The sequence below is a fragment of the Hakea prostrata genome, chromosome 2 (genome assembly GCF_041222555.1).
Source record: "Hakea prostrata isolate BN-2017 chromosome 2, UWA_Hpros_2, whole genome shotgun sequence".
NCBI lineage: Eukaryota > Viridiplantae > Streptophyta > Magnoliopsida > Proteales > Proteaceae > Hakea > Hakea prostrata.
Window position 1 is genome coordinate 37,630,737 of NC_142601.1, and position 19,220 is coordinate 37,649,956.

General features: G+C 38.4%; 1 protein-coding gene across 1 annotated transcript in view; it reads left to right on the forward strand.

The window, feature by feature from the left end:
* The window catches only part of LOC149024303 (protein DOUBLE-STRAND BREAK FORMATION-like), a 29,013-nt gene extending 16,959 nt beyond the window's left edge, over positions 1-12,054 (forward strand). The window contains exons 4-5 of the mRNA XM_089142924.1: positions 9,033-9,171; positions 11,575-12,054. Of these exons, the coding sequence (XP_088999050.1) occupies positions 9,033-9,171; positions 11,575-11,738 (303 nt within the window). The 3' untranslated portion in view covers positions 11,739-12,054. The remainder of the gene's footprint in view (positions 1-9,032; positions 9,172-11,574) is intronic.
* Positions 12,055-19,220: the final 7,166 nt, after the last annotated feature.

A 19,220-nucleotide genomic window follows, 5' to 3' on the forward strand; every position in this document is an offset into this window, starting at 1 on the left:
TATGGATGACGCAACATATAGAGTTGCAGTTTGTGACTACATTGACAACCTTCAACAAAACATGTCATGGGATGACTATGTATTGTTGTTGGAGGAGAGGAACATAGTGGCACACTTGGTCCTGAGATAGGGGATGGATTCACCAAGGCACAATACTTGGCATTGAGATGATGGAGCCACCATAGCACATCAAGTAGCAACATAGCTTAGGTTATTCTTATTTCATATTCTACACTTGTATCGTTGTATAGTTGTACTTGGCTACTTCTATATTTGTATAATGAAGGAAGAAAAAAATGGGGGTATTAATCAAAGTGGAAGTGAATATGTAGAGAAATAATGGAGAGGAAGATCACAGAAGAAGGAAAAAATAGAGAAGACAAATCAAAGAGAAGAAGATTTAGTAGGGAAGATGGAACATAAGAAGAACGAACTTAGCAAGGAAAAAGAATTGAGAGCAAGCTTAAGAGAGCGAAGAATCCAATATTTAAGAGTTACCTAGTTTTGGGCTCTAATACCAATTAATGAGGGACAAAATAGAGAAGAAAGAAGGATAAAAAAGATGGGGGAAAGAAGGGGAAATCTGAAAAGAATTAGACTTGAAGTAGGGGAAGAAGGAGAAGAACGCTAATAAGACGGAGAAGAGAAGAGGATAAAGAGAGAAAAAGGGGGGCTGCAAACGCCCAATGCTAAAACTAAATTCATCTTTTTTTTTCTTTTCATTCTTTCTTTCTTTTTCAAAGTCTTTTTTTCTCATTGCAATTTAAAGGGTTATGTATAGCTTTGGTAATGCTTTATAAGAAGTAGAAACTTTTAGTAGACTGGAACAAGGAAGAAAATTCAACCGAAACAGTAATTTCGGCCTTGCAAAAGGCCGAAATTTTGGTTGAAACTTGACACTTTTTTATAAAAATTGAAACTTCAATTTCAGGCCTCATATGGACTCAAAATGATTTGAATTCTTGCATACTACCTATTTCAAGCATAATAAACACAATGGAACTAGTATTTGTAAAAAAAAAAAAATCATTGAAAATTTATCATTCAAGTATACTAACAAATGACTGGTTCTGACAAGTGCAAATTGTATTGCATACAGGCATAGAATCATCAACATACATGAATTGTTTGGTAGAATGGTTACATATACAACAAATCAACAAAATAAAATGACCAACTACATGAAGTGATGGTGTCTCACATATATTAAGTTGAAGCCTATATATCATATATACATAAAATAAAAATACATAATTTTAGAAAATAATTATTAAAATAAGAAAATGAAAAAATGGTAGCAAATAATAAAAAGATAAGTTTAACAAAACACAATTATAGATCATAGTCCTAGGCTAAACATATATTAATTTCAAGGCAATACAAGATCATTTAAGGCATGAACAAAACAAAAATAAAAAAGGGAAAGTTTGGAACTATTGGGTATGGCTCATGCTTCACATTCTATGGTTGCCGTAGTTTCCTTTGTAGTTGTTGTGGCTTAGGAGGTGTTTGGAGGCAAAAAATGAGCAAAAGAGGTGTTTTAAGGCAAAGGAGTCGTGGAAATTGGGTGAAAATAGGATAGAACTCAACAAAAACTAAGGAAAAACAAGTTGGAATGTTGAAATTGTTAAAATTTCTGTCAAAATGGTCGAAGTTTCGGTCGAAACCTCCAAATTTCGGTCCAAATTTGACACTTTTCAGAAATATCTGGAATTTTCGTTTCGTTTTTGAAAAATGCAGACATTTCGACCGAAATTGTTGAAATTTCGGTCGAATTTTCTTTTATGGACTGGAAATTGAAACTAATATCCTAGTAAGTAGTGATAATAAAATCTTATGGATACGAAACAATTAAAATTAGAAACTATAGGCTTTAATATTTTAGCCATATGCATAAATAACTAAAATGGAAACTATGAAAATAGAAACTAAACTAACTGTTAAGGCAACCTAGAGGGGGGGGGGGTGAATAGGTTGCAACTAGTGGACTTGCCTAATTTTTTGGTTTAATTGCAAATACAAAGTAAATTGTAGATTTCAATGATAATTAAGTAATGCAATCAATCCATAAGACAAGTATTTTATAGTGGTTTGACTTTGCAAGTCTGCGTCCACTCCTCTCTTGGCCTTAATAGAGTATTCCACTAGTGATTCTCTTTCAATACAATGGGTAGAGTTCAAACCATTTACAATCTATGTTTAATAGGGCAAGAGCACCCTCTTGGCCACTAGTGATTCTCTTTCAATACAATGGGTAGAGATCAAACCCTTTACAATGTATGTTCAATAGGGCAAGAACACCTTTTACAATCTTTGTCCTAAGTAGGACAAGAGCACCCTCTTCCAATTCTAATCAACTTAGATGAGAATTGAACAATCAATGCAATTTGAAGAATTGGAAGATATTACTTAACAAGGGGTGTGACACTTTATCCCTTGTGTGAGTATGATGCAATGATATGAATGCTCAATTGAAGAGATGCACCACTAATGAAGTCCCAATCGCCTTCAATCACTCCAATCTTTTACTCCAATGAGTTTGTTTGATAACTTTGGAATGTTCTTCAAAGTTGAGTGAAGTTGGAAGGCAAGTGATCAATGCTTGTTCACCAATTTGAGAGCTTTGAGAGTTGTGAGATAGTAAATGCTCAATAAGCAAGGTAGAGACTCTCAAAGGGGATGGTTGGGCTTATAAAGATGGCATTCAATTGCTTGGCCCAACCTCCCAACGGATAATAATTTTTTGTGAAATTTCAGTCCAGACGGAGATCTGACTCAAATTGTAGCCGTTAAAAAATAGCAGTTAGGCTAAGTTAGGACCAGACAGATGTTTGTTTGGCTTACTATAGCCAGACGGACGTCCGTTTGCAGCACAGAGTTCACAAGCAAGTTGAGACTTGGACTTGATTGGGTTTTTGGTATTTCTAGCCAAATCTAAGCTTCATATACTCTTCTAATATGTCCTAGGTCAGTCTAGTGACATGATATGCTCATAATTTAATACAATTATATGTGAGTGCATATGGAGGTGCCCTAAGTCCTAAAATCATCCAAGTTTTGAACTTGACTTGATCTTCGCATCTTCTTGTGCTTTGAACTTGATGCTCATCTTGACCTTGATTCCTTGTCCAAGATTACTTGATCTTGACTTGGGCTTGAATATCAGGTGAGTTTGGTCCAATGAGTCGAATTCGGTCCACTTGTTTTAGTAACGAGCTGGACAATCACAACTTAATGTAGACATTAATAATTTGTGTTTGTAATAATCAAAACTAATAGAGGCTGATGTGGCAATGCTGACATGGCATTTCCCAACACTAACGTTTTAAATCTCCCAAGAATAAAATCTTCATGTAATATGATCTTGGGCCCTCAAATCCTCTATGCAAAACTCCTGACAAGCCAAATAATGGGTTGTGATGCTGTTCACGTGGAATACTTTTTTGGCCTTTTAGAAGACCATCTAAACTGAATTGTTTGGCTTGAGTTGGCTTGGTCAATTGCAGGTTCACTTTGTCTTGGTTCCATATTGGTTATCCTACATCAGGAACATATTGTGTTTGAGTCCCTAAATGACCTTGTCTTCATAAACATGAGATTGAAGCTCCAATTAGTACGGACTCAAGTAGAGGGTTAAGTGTAGCGGACGTTATGGATCTTGCAAATATCTTCCAGGTGACCTTAGATGATGAGGACCCCCTCATCTATTGGGTAAGGGACAAGGGTGAGCTGGTATTGGACCAATATAGAGGGAAGCTTGACCCTCATGTTACTCACCAGGTGGACAGATGAGTTCATTATTGACAAGGGTTGAGTACATGCATATGAGACAGCTGGTGCTACTATTGCAGACGAGGATTGGTTAATGCCCTTGTGCGATGATGAGCATGTGCCATCCACATATGCACAGGATTTGGACAAGACCCAACTTCCTTGTTAGGCTAAGGATGATGATGATGGTGGTGATGATGATGATGATGATGATGATAATGTTGATGGTGGTGGTGGAGGAGTTCTAGAGTGTATGGTGGTTCCACTGTCAACGACACAACTGAGCGCCATTAGATTCACTTGAGAGTCACAATTCATGCATGCCACCCAAGATGACCACCATGGTGACATACCTCTTTATAGGACCAGGGGCTCAACATCTAGGGGTTCTATAGACGGCCATGGTCGGTTCCACCCACCGGGGCAGACGGATGCAAACTTGGCTAGCTTGGCAGACTCGATAGGATCCATAAGCTTGGATGCCAGGGAGAGTGTGGGGTCTCCACTATGTGAGGCTTATGGGCCTGGCTACTATCACATCCACCTAGGGGGTACCCTATCTGGATTACCCGGGGAATTGATTCACGGTCCCGCCGATCAAGTTTAGGAACGATCATAGTCACTTAGCACAATAATATAATCAAAAGCAAGAAAAAATCTTTGTATTAAATTAATTTAATGATACAAGTCAAGAAAAGATCTTAGAAGGATCACAAAGAACATCAGAGTGCGGAAATGATACAAATAGGATAAATAGTCAAGTGTGAAGAGGAGCGAGGAAACCCATCCTATAATAATAGCGGAAGGTAGATCGACTAAAAATAAGGGTTACAACTGGTTCCCAAAGTGACAAGGGAACAAACTAAACTACGGTCTCAACGAATTAAATAAAATGTTTAAAAGGGAATGAGACAATATCCCATCCCTAACACCTAAGTGCAAAACCGATCTGCTCCAGATAAGTCTCAATCTCAGACTACTAGTCTTTATCAACTTGTTCACCGTAACTAGTGTGGTATGAGTCATCAACTTGGTCTTCAGAGTGTTGAGTGTCACAGTCAACAGTAGTAGTACCTGCAATAGAGTCTAACAAAAGATGTTGCAAAAAGGAGTGAGTTCAAAAGAACTCAGCAAGGCAGTTATTCCATAAAACATAAGCTATATGATACAAACCATAACATGATGCAAGTATGATTCTAACTCTATGAATGCTAGTCTCTAAGGTAGACATGCTTTAAGTCATAGCACCATACTTCTTTAGGTAAGTCTCAGTCACTCAACACTGGGGGGAATTGGGTCCTACATCCCTCTCGGACAATCCATGGCTGGGGTTTCGGTCACCGCTCTCTCACATCACCATTTGGTCTAAGTATTGGCGCATGTCAAGGTAAAGCCTAGCCTAATGCAAGCCATCTACTCAGTCATATCATGTTAGATCCAAATACGTCCATTCCTCCCATTCCGGGATCCTTTCCGGTATCCTTCACACTAGAGTCACGGATATTACCCACCGGACTCACCAACCCTATTGGTCATCCACAAATAGTAGACGGGAAGCTCTCACGTCCTCTCACGGATATGACCCACTGATCTTTTAGTGCCCGTGAGCCCAAGTCTATCCATTTGCAACCCTACCAATAAATGGCCCCTTTCGGGTATCCGTACTATGGTTTATGTCCTCTCACGGGTTGGTTACCGGTCTTGAGCGCCCATCAAACCATACCCTACCACGAGTCATTCGGTCTCAATGCCCTTCCGATTCGGGTCTGATACGACAGGGACATCCTAGCCAAACACCACTAGACAAGCCCTATGCGTGTCATCCAATAATCTGGAAAAGTGTCGATGGGCACCTTCGGAGAACATCCCATACTATTCCCTCCGATGCCCAAGGACAGAAGCGTCAATAGGACACTTCCCAATTCCAAATTATACCTAAGCAATCACATGCTCAAGTCCATCATACCATAAATAATTCATACATCATCATAATAGAAGTTAAGTCATAACATCGAAATGATTCATCATATATATAAGTAACAAGAATGACTAATCATTATAACAAGAACATATATAAACACAATGTTACTGTTCTAAAGCATGTGCAGCAGTCCTATGATATCAAGAGAAATAAAGAAACTTTGTTTGGTAAGTTATGAATATCAAGGCATAAGCACATAGTCTATGTATTTATGATGATAACCATCCTTACCTTAAGTTGAGCTGATGATGATTCAAGAGTCACAAAAGAATGATCTAATAATAGCAATAAGACCCTAGACAAACGTAAATGAAAGATTAGAGAAGAAATTGGGGAAATCGAAGGTCGAACGGGTCAAAATGGCGGAGGATACAGTTCAGCAGCATGTTTGGTCGATGGGATCAACCAAGACAGTCTCGGGTTGCATATAGGATTTTGGGGATTTTGGTTCGAAATCAGTCTTCCGGGGCTCGGATCGATCCGAAACTTGGAGGGATGATTAATAACAATGTAAGAACACTACCTAGCAAGTATTATCATAATCCAATGGCCTAAATGAAAACTCCCAATTTGAGACCTTATGTTCTAAAGACAAGAATCCTAGCATTCATGAGAAATCAATGTAATTGAAAGGGAAGCTAGAGAATTAGTTGGGGAACGGGTTAGGAACAAGATTACAATCATTTGCAAGCCAGAAATTAGACTAATCATACTCCACATTTCAGTCTAATATAAGAAATCAAGTTGCTAAGCAAGGAATCATGGTAATGCATATGCAAGGACCAAGATGCAAGTGAGGCATAGCAAGAATGAAGGAAAATCAATGTAAATGGGAAGAGACATTCATGGCAAGGTGTTTGCAAGGTTGCAGCACCTTGGCCATGGTCTCATCAGTAAAAAGAAGAAGAGAAGTGAGTAGGATAGAGAGCAAGAGAGAGAATCATACCTTAGAAGATGATAATGGAGTCAAGAGACAATGATTGCAATGATTGGAGGCAAGAATCCTTCACAAACACCAAGAGAGTGCCTTGGGAAGCTCCACTCTCGTTCTCAGTGGTCTAAATGAGTGTAATAAGGCTCAAAACATGAGGCTAGCATATTTAGATGAGAGAATATTCCAAAAACATTTTTTACTTGAATCTGGGCAGCCTTGGTCGATGCTCTTGGTCGATGCCATCGACCAAGAGCATCGACCAAAGACAGTTCAGCAGAAAAATCAGTATTAGTTCAGCAACTTTGGACAGGGATTCGGAGGGCTATACAGGGTCAAATTGAGTGGGGTTTTCTTCTACAAGTCAATTAAGAAGTCTAGTTTCAGGAAATACCTTCGGATTGTGCACGGGAGCTCATTAGGTCTACCAACTAAGCTCACCTTCTTCAAGGCTGCAGATTCTAAACAATCACTGACAATGCTTCCAAGTATGGAGCACCATCAACAATATCCATGGGTTTCGGGTCAAACACCATGTCTTACACAAAGAGGGCCCACAAGGACTTCTTCCTTCACTTCGGGACATTGGATCTACTCTAAGGAAAAGGTCGGACATAACTTCCTAAGGCTTTCAAAGATAATGACATTGAAATCAAGGTCTAACATTAAGGTCTAACATCAAACAAGTCTTTCTTTTTCTCAAAACAAATAGGGTGTCTTGGTTTGGTTTGGGCTGGATTTCACAGCTACAGATATAGATATGGATATGGGGGGAGCATATGGTAGAGTATATGGTGGGGCATATGGTGGCTCATTTGTTGATATTGGTGGTGTTGCTACATATGATATCACCCCTGTCTGTCACATGGGTTTGAGGATGGATCCGCATAGTTTGTGGAGTCCATTTTTGGTTATATTGTACCATAGCCACCTCCATGACCAAAGCCACAGTACCCGAGTCATTTTCCTTATGACACATGGCTTAGGATGGGATGGCTACTTTATGTGAGTGATGTTACCTATAGAAGGGCAACAACTGACTTCAGGGACAATTGTAGGCATACCATGTCATGGCCTCAGTATGTCTAGTATACGCAGAGCAGAGAGCTCCATGCGTTCGGGGCTAAGGATGGATCTAGCCTGCCACAACAGCTATTATTGGGTTAAAGTAGGTCTAATGTGTATTATAATTGTGGACTTCTTAATTCTTATATGTATCTTCCTCATATATTGTAATTTTTAATTCTTCATCTACTGTTATGTTATACTGTTTTAACTTTTAACCATATACTGACTACTGCATTCTACACTATACTTCACTTGTGTATTGAATTCTAGTTGTTGTATTTTTTGTTCCATTTTAGTGAAAATTTTAGTGTTCTCTTGCATAATATTTATATTTACATTTGTTGAATTCATGTTCCAAACTTCCAATTTTGCCCACATACACCTTGACATGTGCAGATCAAAGCTTTACTTTGGGTTAGGTTTTAGGCAAAAATAACACTTCCATGGTATTTGTTGACCTCAAATTAGGCTGGACACTGAAAAACCAGGCCAAAAAAAGTCCCATAAACCCAACGAAATATGGCATCGGAATTGAAGAAAAAAATTCTGAAATTTAGCCAAAATTCCTCTTGGTGAAGTTTCAGTGTTTTGCCCATTTCGCCCAAGGGCAAAATGGCAAAATGAAACAAAATATTCAACTATGCTTTAGAAATTAGATTGTTAACTACACCTTTGGTTATATTTTGTTCATTTCTCCTTTTACCTCCCTAGGCTGCTTTATTATGTAATTCCTTTCATATATTATTAGTGAGTAATATGGGTGTCTTGGAGACACTACTCCAAAAACACAACCTTGCACCATTTTCTCTTCTTCTTCAACCTCCTACTTTCATATTTTCTTTTGTTTCCTTGCATTCATGGAATACTTGATGCAAAGATTTCATCAAAGTTCACTTAAGATTTTTTTAATATGTTTCCCATATATTTAATGTGATGGGAGTGCATGTAGTTGCATAAACTGATATACGTGAAACTTTTGGAAATTGTTGAAGTAGCAGCAGAGAAAAAGTATAGAAATATCTGTTGCAAAACTATGTCGTCATCTGTCTGACTTGCTAAAAGGCATGATGTCCTGTTATTCTGTATATCCGAAAAGGGGTGTGAATAATCAATTTTTGCATGGATTATAGCCTTTAGTATTAAAGTTTAGATCTATGTTGTCTTGTGTTTATCACAGTTTTCTTCTTTGTAGTTTGGACTTCATATGTTGTATCATGATACTAGGGTTGATGACTTCTGCACTTTCTGTGTTTATCATCATTTTATCTCTTGATTTTGCAGGGATGTGAACATGCACTCTTATGCCTGCAGCCAAGTGGCATTGTTGATCCCAACTCTTGCGTCTTTGCAGATCTGCAAGCTATCAATCAAATCAAGAAGCTGAAGGATGCTGCTTTTGCATTAGGTCCATCAAATTCCAGTATGCCCTCCTTTGCTGTTACCACATTTAAGAAGAATCAAAATATTTATGTTGTGGAACTGTTTTCTTCTTTCCCCTTGGTGACGTAACAGGTAGGCCAATGATTGCCAAATGAGTTAACTAGGTTGCAGAAGATGGTGATGTTTCCTTTTTTTTTTTTGGTGGGGGGGGGGAGGTTTGTTTCGAGAAGCCTAAGGGAATAAGTTTGAGAAAATCCAATGATAATCCAGAATCATACTATGCTTTTCCCAGATGCTGGATCAATAGGATAATCCTGCCAGAACTCAGAAGTAGGATTCTAGAAATCAATAACCAGATTCGAAGCAACCAAAAAGAAGTACAGTATTTAACGTACTGGAGTATTCATTAGTAACAGATGCATAACAGGTAAGAAAAATTAGATCTCAGAAAGTTAATTCAACTTTTTAAAAATTGAAGAAACATACTAGAATTTGGGGGGGGGGGGGAGAGAGAGAGAGAGAGAGAGTTATACTGGCACAGAACAATGTAGGCTGAAGCCAAGCTTTCTGTACTTGGAATCATGTGCTTTGATGGCTGGTTAACGTAAATATACATAGATTTATAAAATTTGAGTCCACCTAATATGACTAGAATTAACTTAAACCTGCGAGTAATCAACGTAGCAACTGGATTGACCAACCAAATACCTATTAAGTACAAAGCCAACTAAGAAAACCTATTTTTACCTCTAGTATCTGTTGATTCTGGTCTGTCTCAAAGATTTAACTTGCGTTCCTGTATGTTCTCTTTTTTAATTTTCTTATTCATTTAAGGAATAGAAGGGGAATTTTTTTAACAACATGAATGATATTTCAAATAGAGATGATACTTGTTGCTAGAGACATTAGGTGTTTTCACAAATCTGAGACCATAACATTTGAAACTCCCTCCATTGCGTTTTATACTGTTGTACATAGAGTCATCACTTCTTATGGATTGAAACCTTTTCTGCTTCGCAATAAATTGTGAATCATATTCCAGGTTGTTCCCATTTTATAGAACTTGGCTACTATAGCAGAGGAGGTTTTCACTTTTCAAGGACTGGAATGAAGGAGGGTAGTTTCCTGCATGTGTTGAGTTACAGAGTCGTAGTTGCTGGGAGAGGAGCTGGACCTCATGGAAGGATATTAGTTCTTTGTTAACAGAAAGGAACCAACACCCGAAGAGCAAAGGTAGATAGTTGAAGAGTTTCTAGCACCCCCCCCCCCCCCCAAAAAAAAAAAAAAAAAAGACACCAAGCCTTTCTAATCTGAAATTTGGAATCCCCATGTGGAGATTGTTATATATAAAAGGATTGCTACTAGGAATATTGGACACCAGGTGGTGTTCCACTAGGAAACCCCCCCAAATAGAGAGGGTCATAGAAAACTAATGATTCATTGCTTGGAATCATAGTCAACTTAATTAATTAAAATTTTCTCTCTCTCTCTCTCTCTCTCTCTCTCTCTCTCTCTCTGTGTTGCAAAGTCTCCTTTCTGAACTCTTGTTTGTAATATATTATTCCACGTTTGTAGCTATGATCTAGTAAGCAGAGAAGTGGACATCGAATATGTGGCAGTGTCTGATGTTACTTGAAACTACTGCCTCACTCTTATTTTTGTACTGCTGATTCTTCCTGTTGCTTCTTGCTCTTTAATAATGCAATGCAAATTATACCATTGAATCCTAAATTTCTGTGGAAACTATCTTTACTATTGTTTCATGTCAATTCCATACACTATTTGGTTTGACTGGACTATATTATTGCATATACTTTGGTTTTGTTGGCAGATCGAGCCCCTTGTAAATTTTGGTCTTTGGGAAGGTTGGGAGATTACTCTTTATTCTTCTAGTATATGAGTTAAGTGTGGAATCCTATTTAACTTTCCAATCCAAAAGCTAAAGCTGTCAGGTGGAGGGGTAGAAGTGGTATGTGAAGCCATTCACAGCCATAAACTCTTAATGTGTCGTATTCCTAAACACTAGTCACTTGTGGTCTCTGATTGACTGGCACAACTGGATTGTACATGTGGATGTGCTATTTAAGGTACTTCTGTTGAAGGATCTGATACCATGTTGAATTTTCAGCTTGTGCTGCAGTTTTGCCTTTTTTTATTCTCATGCTTAATTGGTTCTCTTTATAAGAATCATGTTTGCCAGATATTGTCTTCTGATGTGTTCTTTCTATCAAAATGTTCACTATTTGATTAGAAAAGGTGATATAAAGATAACATAAAGTCCAATCTTATCTTACTGATTATATGTGAATTCTCTGAAAGTTCTGCTATTATTTTCCTGGTTGATAGTTTTGAGTTTTGTACTGTGGTTTATTTATTTTCAGCAGACCTTATGAGCCTTAAATCCAGTTGGTAACTTTCTGTATTTTGTGCGGTGATTCAACAGTTCAGGTACAGACATCCGAATACTTGAAAAAGAAGATACTTCAGCAAAGCAAGGAGTATGGTTCATGTACAACTGATAGAGAATGTATTGGAAGTTCAATGTTCAGAAATGCAATCAAGAAGAGAAACAGGTGGAAATTGCATGAACATCAAAGCATGCAGTAAGTACCACTGAATCATTATAAAGATCATTCCAGATCTTAAAGGATTATGATGTGTTGTCCTAGATCTCTTGTTATATAGTTCTGTTTGTGAGTCACAACTTGTGCAGTGATAAATGATTTCAGTTTCAGGGTGGAATGAAAATTACTCAACGTAGTCTGTTCAGTTAATTTTTGACTAACTGTATCATGCTTGTCTTGTGACATACCTTTTGATATCCGTGACCATCAATGAAGACCACTCATGTACTGGAATTGGTAGAGACTTTGCTTCTGATCACGCAATGAAATGTGCTATTGGGTCTGCCTCATTGAGAGCAATGAGATATTTTTCATTCAATTGTATGCAACAGACTTTGTAGTGTCCATTTCTGCATTGCTTTAGGTTCAATTACTCTACATACCTGTCATCTCATTTCCTGCTCCCCATGACCATTTCATCCTGTTCTTTCCACTCCCCAAATTGTCTAGCCTTTCTTTCAAGTTGTCTGATGCGGTGTTAGCTATATTAATGCAAACATCATGTGTCGGTATCAAGTTGATATATGGTAGTGGCACGGTATCGAATATGTCTTTCCTGTATACTAATTATGTATTAAATACTAGATGGTATAAGTGTGAGATATCATTATTGTACCAAATTAAAGAAGGAAATTTTCGTAGATTGTCAGATTTTAAAAAAGGATTTACTCAACAAGATATTTAAAAAAAAATGTACTCAAATGGATTCTATTTTTGAAAATAATTATCAAATCTCAAATTTTGTGATAATTTTTCCTGCTTAATTAATATTCTACTATGAACTATCTAATTTGGCTTCAAGTCTTTCATGTAAATGATGAAACTAACGAATGAAAGGAAGACTGAGAGCTACAAAAGACAGGTTGTTGTCAGCCCTAGAAATGCTAAGAGATTGAGGGATGGTAAGCACTTCTTGCAAGTTTTTATATAAAAGATTTGAGGGTAATTTGGATAGTTCATGGTAGAATGTTAGTTGGGTGGGAAAAATTATCTTGAAATTTGGAAACTATTTTTGAAGAAGGATCCATTTAAGTAAGGCCTTTTTTAAAATTATCTTATTAAGTAAATTATTTCTAAAATCTTCATCTGCAAAATTTTCCCATTAATGAATACAAGATGAGATCAATATAAGGTAAGATATTCAGTATAGTATTGGTTCAGCCTCTAAACCTAAGAACATTAGACCCTCCCCTTGCCCAAATACCTCATCTCCTACCCCCATTCATACCAAGACACATTGTTAGGAAACCTCCATTTTCTATTACACCCACAATCCCCTTGCCTGTCCCAAAATTTAGATGACAACCTATCTGATATGCCATTTTCCTCCTTTTCAGCCCTTAAACTTCCTAAACCGGCTTGCCCTAACCTTGGTTGCAATTCCAAAGAGCACTTGCAACCAGTCCTCTTGAAGGCTAGCAGCCAGATGAGCTAAAGCCATTATTGCCACAACCTCAAAATTTGTTCTGGTCACATCTAAACTAGAAAGGCCCCTCCCTAATCCCTCCCCAGTTATCATCAAAGAACTTGCCGCTCCCCCCCCCCCCCCCCTCAATGAGTCCATGTGGTGTAGAAAGGAAATTTTGAAAATGGGTAGCCCTATTTTAACCGGACTCAAAAGGCTTTGGGTATCCTCTCTCAACCCTTCTCATCCAAATTGACTCCCTCCCTTACTCAAGTGCCATCCCCTAAAGCAAAGATTAAAGACAAGGCCTCAGAAAATCATTCTCAGCTTCAGCTCCCTAACCCCAATTTCTGGTTGGGACTCTCTGAGGGTTTGGTTGGCTCTACCCAAAAGCCACCGTAGGAGCCATAACTCTTCTAGTGTGGAATTATCAAGGGTGTGGCTACCCTTTGACAGTCAAGTGTTTGAGCAAATTGTGCTCCCAGATAAGGCATTGTTTGTTACTCCCTTTTGAAACAAAACAAAAATAGAATTGCATGATAGGTTTAAAGCAATGGCTTGGATTTCCACAAGTCCTCTTCATAGATCCAATAGGTAAGTTAACTGGGTTTTCACAATTTTCTGGGTTGATGCTCTCTTTGTTACCATATTTTCTGCTCCCAACAAAATCATATATGTGGGCTTATCAACTTCTTTTTTACAGAGACCAGCTCGAGTATCTTTTATCCAGTGATCCTGACCTCAATACTAGACACTTATCTTGGACACAGGCTAGTATGGTGAGAGGCCCTTTCGTATACATTGAAGCATGTCAGGGAAGAAACTCCTAGTCAATCCTGTATGCTGCTCAATATACTGGAACTTATGATCCCCAGTACATGTCAAAGCACCAGTCTATTTACTTCAATTTTTGACTATAAGTGACTGAACTCATTAAGAGCGGTCAATACCATCTCTTGGAAAGTTACAAAGACAGTCAGGGATGTGCTTCAACGGAGTCTCCTGCTGGGCCTCCCCTAGAAAACCTGGGGGTGAGAGTTTAAGTTCAGAAATATAAAATGAAACATTGTTTAGAACAGACACTAGGTTGGGGATAGCATTCTTGAAATGCACTTAATTGTTTTCCTTCCATATAAAATAACAAGTTAATAAAATGACAGAAAACATCCATCGCAAAGAGGATTTGTCAAGAGCAGGATCAGAGTAGATAGTGTTGCATAAATGAAGAATGGATCTCCCTGTGAAGAACTTCAACCTCAGACTAAGAGGTCCCACCGCCCATATACACTTGCTCCATTAGGAAGATAGAATTAAGTGCTATAGGGACTTGGTACCACCCCCACTTCAAACACAAGTATATCTAATTTGGATCCATTGCGGTAAGGTCGAATAGATTGGGAGACCTGCATTCAGAAGCTGTCCAAAGAAGACTTTAAACATAGGATGGATATTTAACTTCCCAAAGAATTTTCACCCGGAAGTAAATTCATAATTAATAGAAGAATACTTCAGTAAACAAAGAACTTGCCCAACCAGCTTAGAAGTAAAAATGTCAGAAGAGGAGATAGTAGGCATCCAATAGTCATTAGATACATTTAATGAGATAGAAAAGACTAAATTAACCACTGTTGGATTAAAAGAAGAGTTTATATCCAAAGTCAGAGCATGCTAACTTTCCACCACACCTGCAACGTTTGCACTTTGAGGTTGGAAATTATAATTTGAGGGACCAATCATGTGATCCATCTACTGGCAAACAAGTTTGGGAAAAGCAAGATAGTTCATATGTTAGACAGGAAGAGATTGTACTACTGATTGCTGCAGGACACCCCTGCCTGCAAAGGATAGGGACTTAGATTTTCACACTGAATGTTTCTTATGCATTTTTGGAAGCAGAGGTTGTAGATCTTTAGTCCTATCCCTAGAAGAGAATAAGGGGATGCCCAAACAAAAGGCATCCTTTTACATCTTCCGAAACCCTAGAATGCTAAGGAGCTTGTTTTTCTCATTAGAGCCTACATTTCCACTGAAAATACCTCACTCTTTTCCATATTGATAACCTTGGCTAGTGAGGTCATAAAAGAGATCAATCACACCTTGAACAGCTAGCACATCCTCACAATTGGCTCGATAGAACAGGAAGCAGTCATCAACAAGCAATGGGTGAGTCACATCAAGAGTATGTCTTGCAATTTTAATACATTTTAATAGGTTCAAGGATCTACATTCCACTAAGAGGCTAGAGTACACTTCCATCACAAGGAGGAAGAGGTAGGAGCTCAATGGACAATCCTAGTCCCAACAAACCATATGTAGGGCATCCCCTACAGCTTAACAAGAAAGTTGTAGAGGAAATTAGGTGATCCACTAAGTTGCACCATTTCTAGCTGAACCCTAAGAAAGACAGGACTCAAGGATAATTCTCCATTCCACTCTGTCATAGGCCTTGGACATATCTAGTTTTAGGGCAATAAAACCAAACTTAGTTCGAGTGGTATTCATAAAACGAAGTGTCTCATGAGCTATGAAGATATTGTTAGTGATTTGTCTAGAGGGTACAAAAGCACTTTACAATGGAGAGATATTATCAGCTAGGAAAGGTTTAAGTCTCTAAGCAAAGAATTTAGAGATAAATTTGTTTGCGACATTACATAGATTGACTGGTTTATAATCCTGTACAAAAACAACATTATCTTTTTTTGGAATAAAACATAATAACATTGGTTGATGCCAAAAGGAAGAGTCTGAAGTTGTCCATGATATCTTCCTTCTTGCAACCCCTCCAGGAGTCTCATCTATTATTGCCAATTCCAATTGTTCAGGTGTCATATATGCTTTGAGAATACCCTCATCAAGCCTAGATTGGGTGGACAATATTGTTGTGAAGGGAATGAAAGTCTTATTACCTGATACTTAAGATGTTTTGTTTTAGTTTATTTCGTGTTCATGTAATTCTCAAGCCCATGTGCTTGCGAATTGGTTCTCTAAGATTTAGAACTTCTTGCCTTTGGTGGGATTCTTTCCTCTTTCCTGACTCTAGTTTTGTAAACCACATGGTGTTGTCCTCTTGCTTCTTCATTTCTTAATAAGATTAGTTCTATTTTTCTTGACCAATATATATAGGGGTGTGAAATGGATTTGATTCAGATTAGATAGTGATAATGCCATATCAATATCCTATTATATACGGACAAATTCTGATAATATCCTATTGGTTTACGGATGGATTTAGTCCTATTAGGATGGTATTTGGATAGTTGTTTTTTAAATAGAATTCTTCTAAATGGGTATAAATACAGATTGAGTATAGGTTTTCGACTATTTGGTGACATTTTGTTTGTGAGGATTAGGCGTGAAATTTAAAAAAATTAGTAACTTTTTTTTTTCTTGTTCATTTTAGTCTTTGATTTTCTTAAATTTCTTCACTATTCATTTTTTGTTTGTATTTATTTTAGTAGAAAATCTAGAAGGTAAACAAGGGCAAGGTTGGAAAAACTCTGGCTCTTTGGCAGAAGCGGCAAAAATCAATAAAAAAAACCAGTTGTTGGGCGAAATCATGCTTGGACAAAAACCATAGTGTCTTGTTACGACTATAAAAAGGATGAAGGGGGAAGTAGACTCCACCATGGAAGAAATCCACATAGAAAGCATGTTTAGAAGGGCTAGGAGAATCAACCCAATATTTCTTACTTGGAATGTGAAGGACGACATCATCAGAATATTATAACATTCCCGAATCCACTGAAGGTTGAACTGACAAAGTCTGGGGTTGTAAAATTCCGGTCTTGAGTACTTGAAGGTAAATCAACATGTTTTGGGGTTAACGGCTCCTCTCTAGCTTTAGCTAGCTCAGAGTTTGTCATATCCTTGATCCTATGTTTAGACTAGGATAGTTGAGGAATATCTTCCCGGAGAGCATTTAGGCCAACCACCTCCCATGCATTATAACATGATTCCTTAGTGGGGGTTCAGGAGGTGGAGGGTTCTTCGGACGACTGGGGAGCATGAGTCTGATAGAATCTGACCTAGTTACTAACCCCGATAATAGGGTCCCTAGACCATCTAGTTTTGTTGGATTTTTTTCAATCTTTTTGGGTACTAAAGGTACCCAAGCCCTAGAACGACCCATATTTCCAGGGTTGTTGTGAAATCCCCAATTTTAGCCTATTGAAAGGGTAAGACTAACCTAGGAACTGGTAACTCAAAAGGAGTCATTTGTTGTAAAAGCCTATACTAGGAATAGCATCAGGCTTAGGGACCTAGTATAGGAAGGAAAATCGAGAAATGGGTGAAGGAATGATAGAGATGATTAGGGATAGATGTGGAGCCCACAAGAGGCCTGGGGAAACACTTGCAAGAAATTAGACCTGCGGGTCGATATTGGCAGAGTCAATACCCATGATAGCCAGACCTAGCCAGTTGTTGGCAAAATGGTAAGATAAATATGTAAACCCTCGGGCAATTTCCCTATTGACAACCCTAATACAGGAAGTAGCCTCCATTTCATCAAGAACTCTTAGACCAGTACAGGAGGAGGAAAGAGTGGGGGAAGGTCAAGGCAAGGAGTTGGAGACTCTTGTATGGAGTAGTGGTATTGGTGGTTGACAGCAAACAAAATGAAAGCTGTGAGGGGACACTGGGTACCTTAGTGTACTATTCCTGGCCTACCAAGATAGTGGGGCTTAAGGAAGTTTGTATAGGGTTTTTGGGGGGTGTATATGCAAGATAGTGGGTGCTTGAGGATCTACACTCTTAGAATGGTGAAGGTTGCTAGGCCAAGATTGCGGTGCTTGATGATGGGATCCCCAAACCATGGAGTGCACCAACAATAGAGACTTCACATTGGGTTAGGTCAGTCCCAACGCCCACCAGTCCCATACCAATGGTCATGCATTTTTTTTTTTGGAGTGATGATGAAGATGATGATTAATGGTGAGATAAGAGCAGACCAATTGTCCCTTCACCCTGGTCATGGTGCGAAGAGTGGCCCTTACCTTATACCCTCCAATTGTGTGCTTCCTTTTATGGATTAAGAAACCATCCCTGAGGACTAGTGTTTGTCAAGGTGCACTACCAAAGTTAGAGAGCAACAATCTTGTATGTAATGGATGGTATGTAGGGCTACATCATATGCATTTTCAATGTGCTTGATTTCTTTTCACGAATTTGTTGGAATTCATCCCTTCGGGGACTCTCCCTTTAAATGTCAATACAAGACTTGAGCTCATGCCTATTGGGGAAGCTGTGCAGGTGGAGGAGTCCAGTGGTGTGCAATCAAAGGAGCCGTTTGTGTTGCTTCATGATATCTCCTGTTGCTACACGTGTTCTTATGGATTAGACATCTACTAGGATTCGTGGCCATAGTGGGTTGGTTTTGCTCGGGGAGAAAGAGTTGGGAAACTTGTTTTACATTTACACCTTGGATTTCTGTAAAGCTTAATGTAGTCTATTACTTCTTTCTTAATAGCATACCTATTTAGTCAATGAGAACTTTATGCTATTTCTATCGGATGCTTTGAATGTGCATCGATTGTGGTACAATTTCTGGCTGATCTAAGGGGGGTCTTGTGTAAGAAATCTTGTCTTTCTGGGGGATCCGGATAATAGCTCCCAGGTCGGGATGTGACAGATGGTATCAAAGTCATGATACTCTACTTTAATCGATAAGCATTTCTAGTATCCACGTTGGAAGTAATATAAGAGGTGGGGTGTGTCTAGGACGATTGAAATATGACATAAAAGAATAAGAAAAGAAAAGAGTTTTTACTTGTCGCCCACTTAAGTGGGGGTGAAACTCTTCAGTGCTCACTTAAGTGGGAAAAATTACTAGTTGCCCACTTTCAACAAAATAAAACATTACGCATTACTCACTATTAATTTTAAACCCATTTTTTGTTAAGTTTGAATGCAAAATGATGGATTTGCCCTTATGTGTGGTAACTTGATGTTATTGCCCCTTCTATATCACTCACACTATCCCTCCCCCACACAAACCATAGGTGTGGGAAGGGTTCTTCTTCCATGCCCTTCGCCGGAAACCGTCTACCACTACTGAAAAAC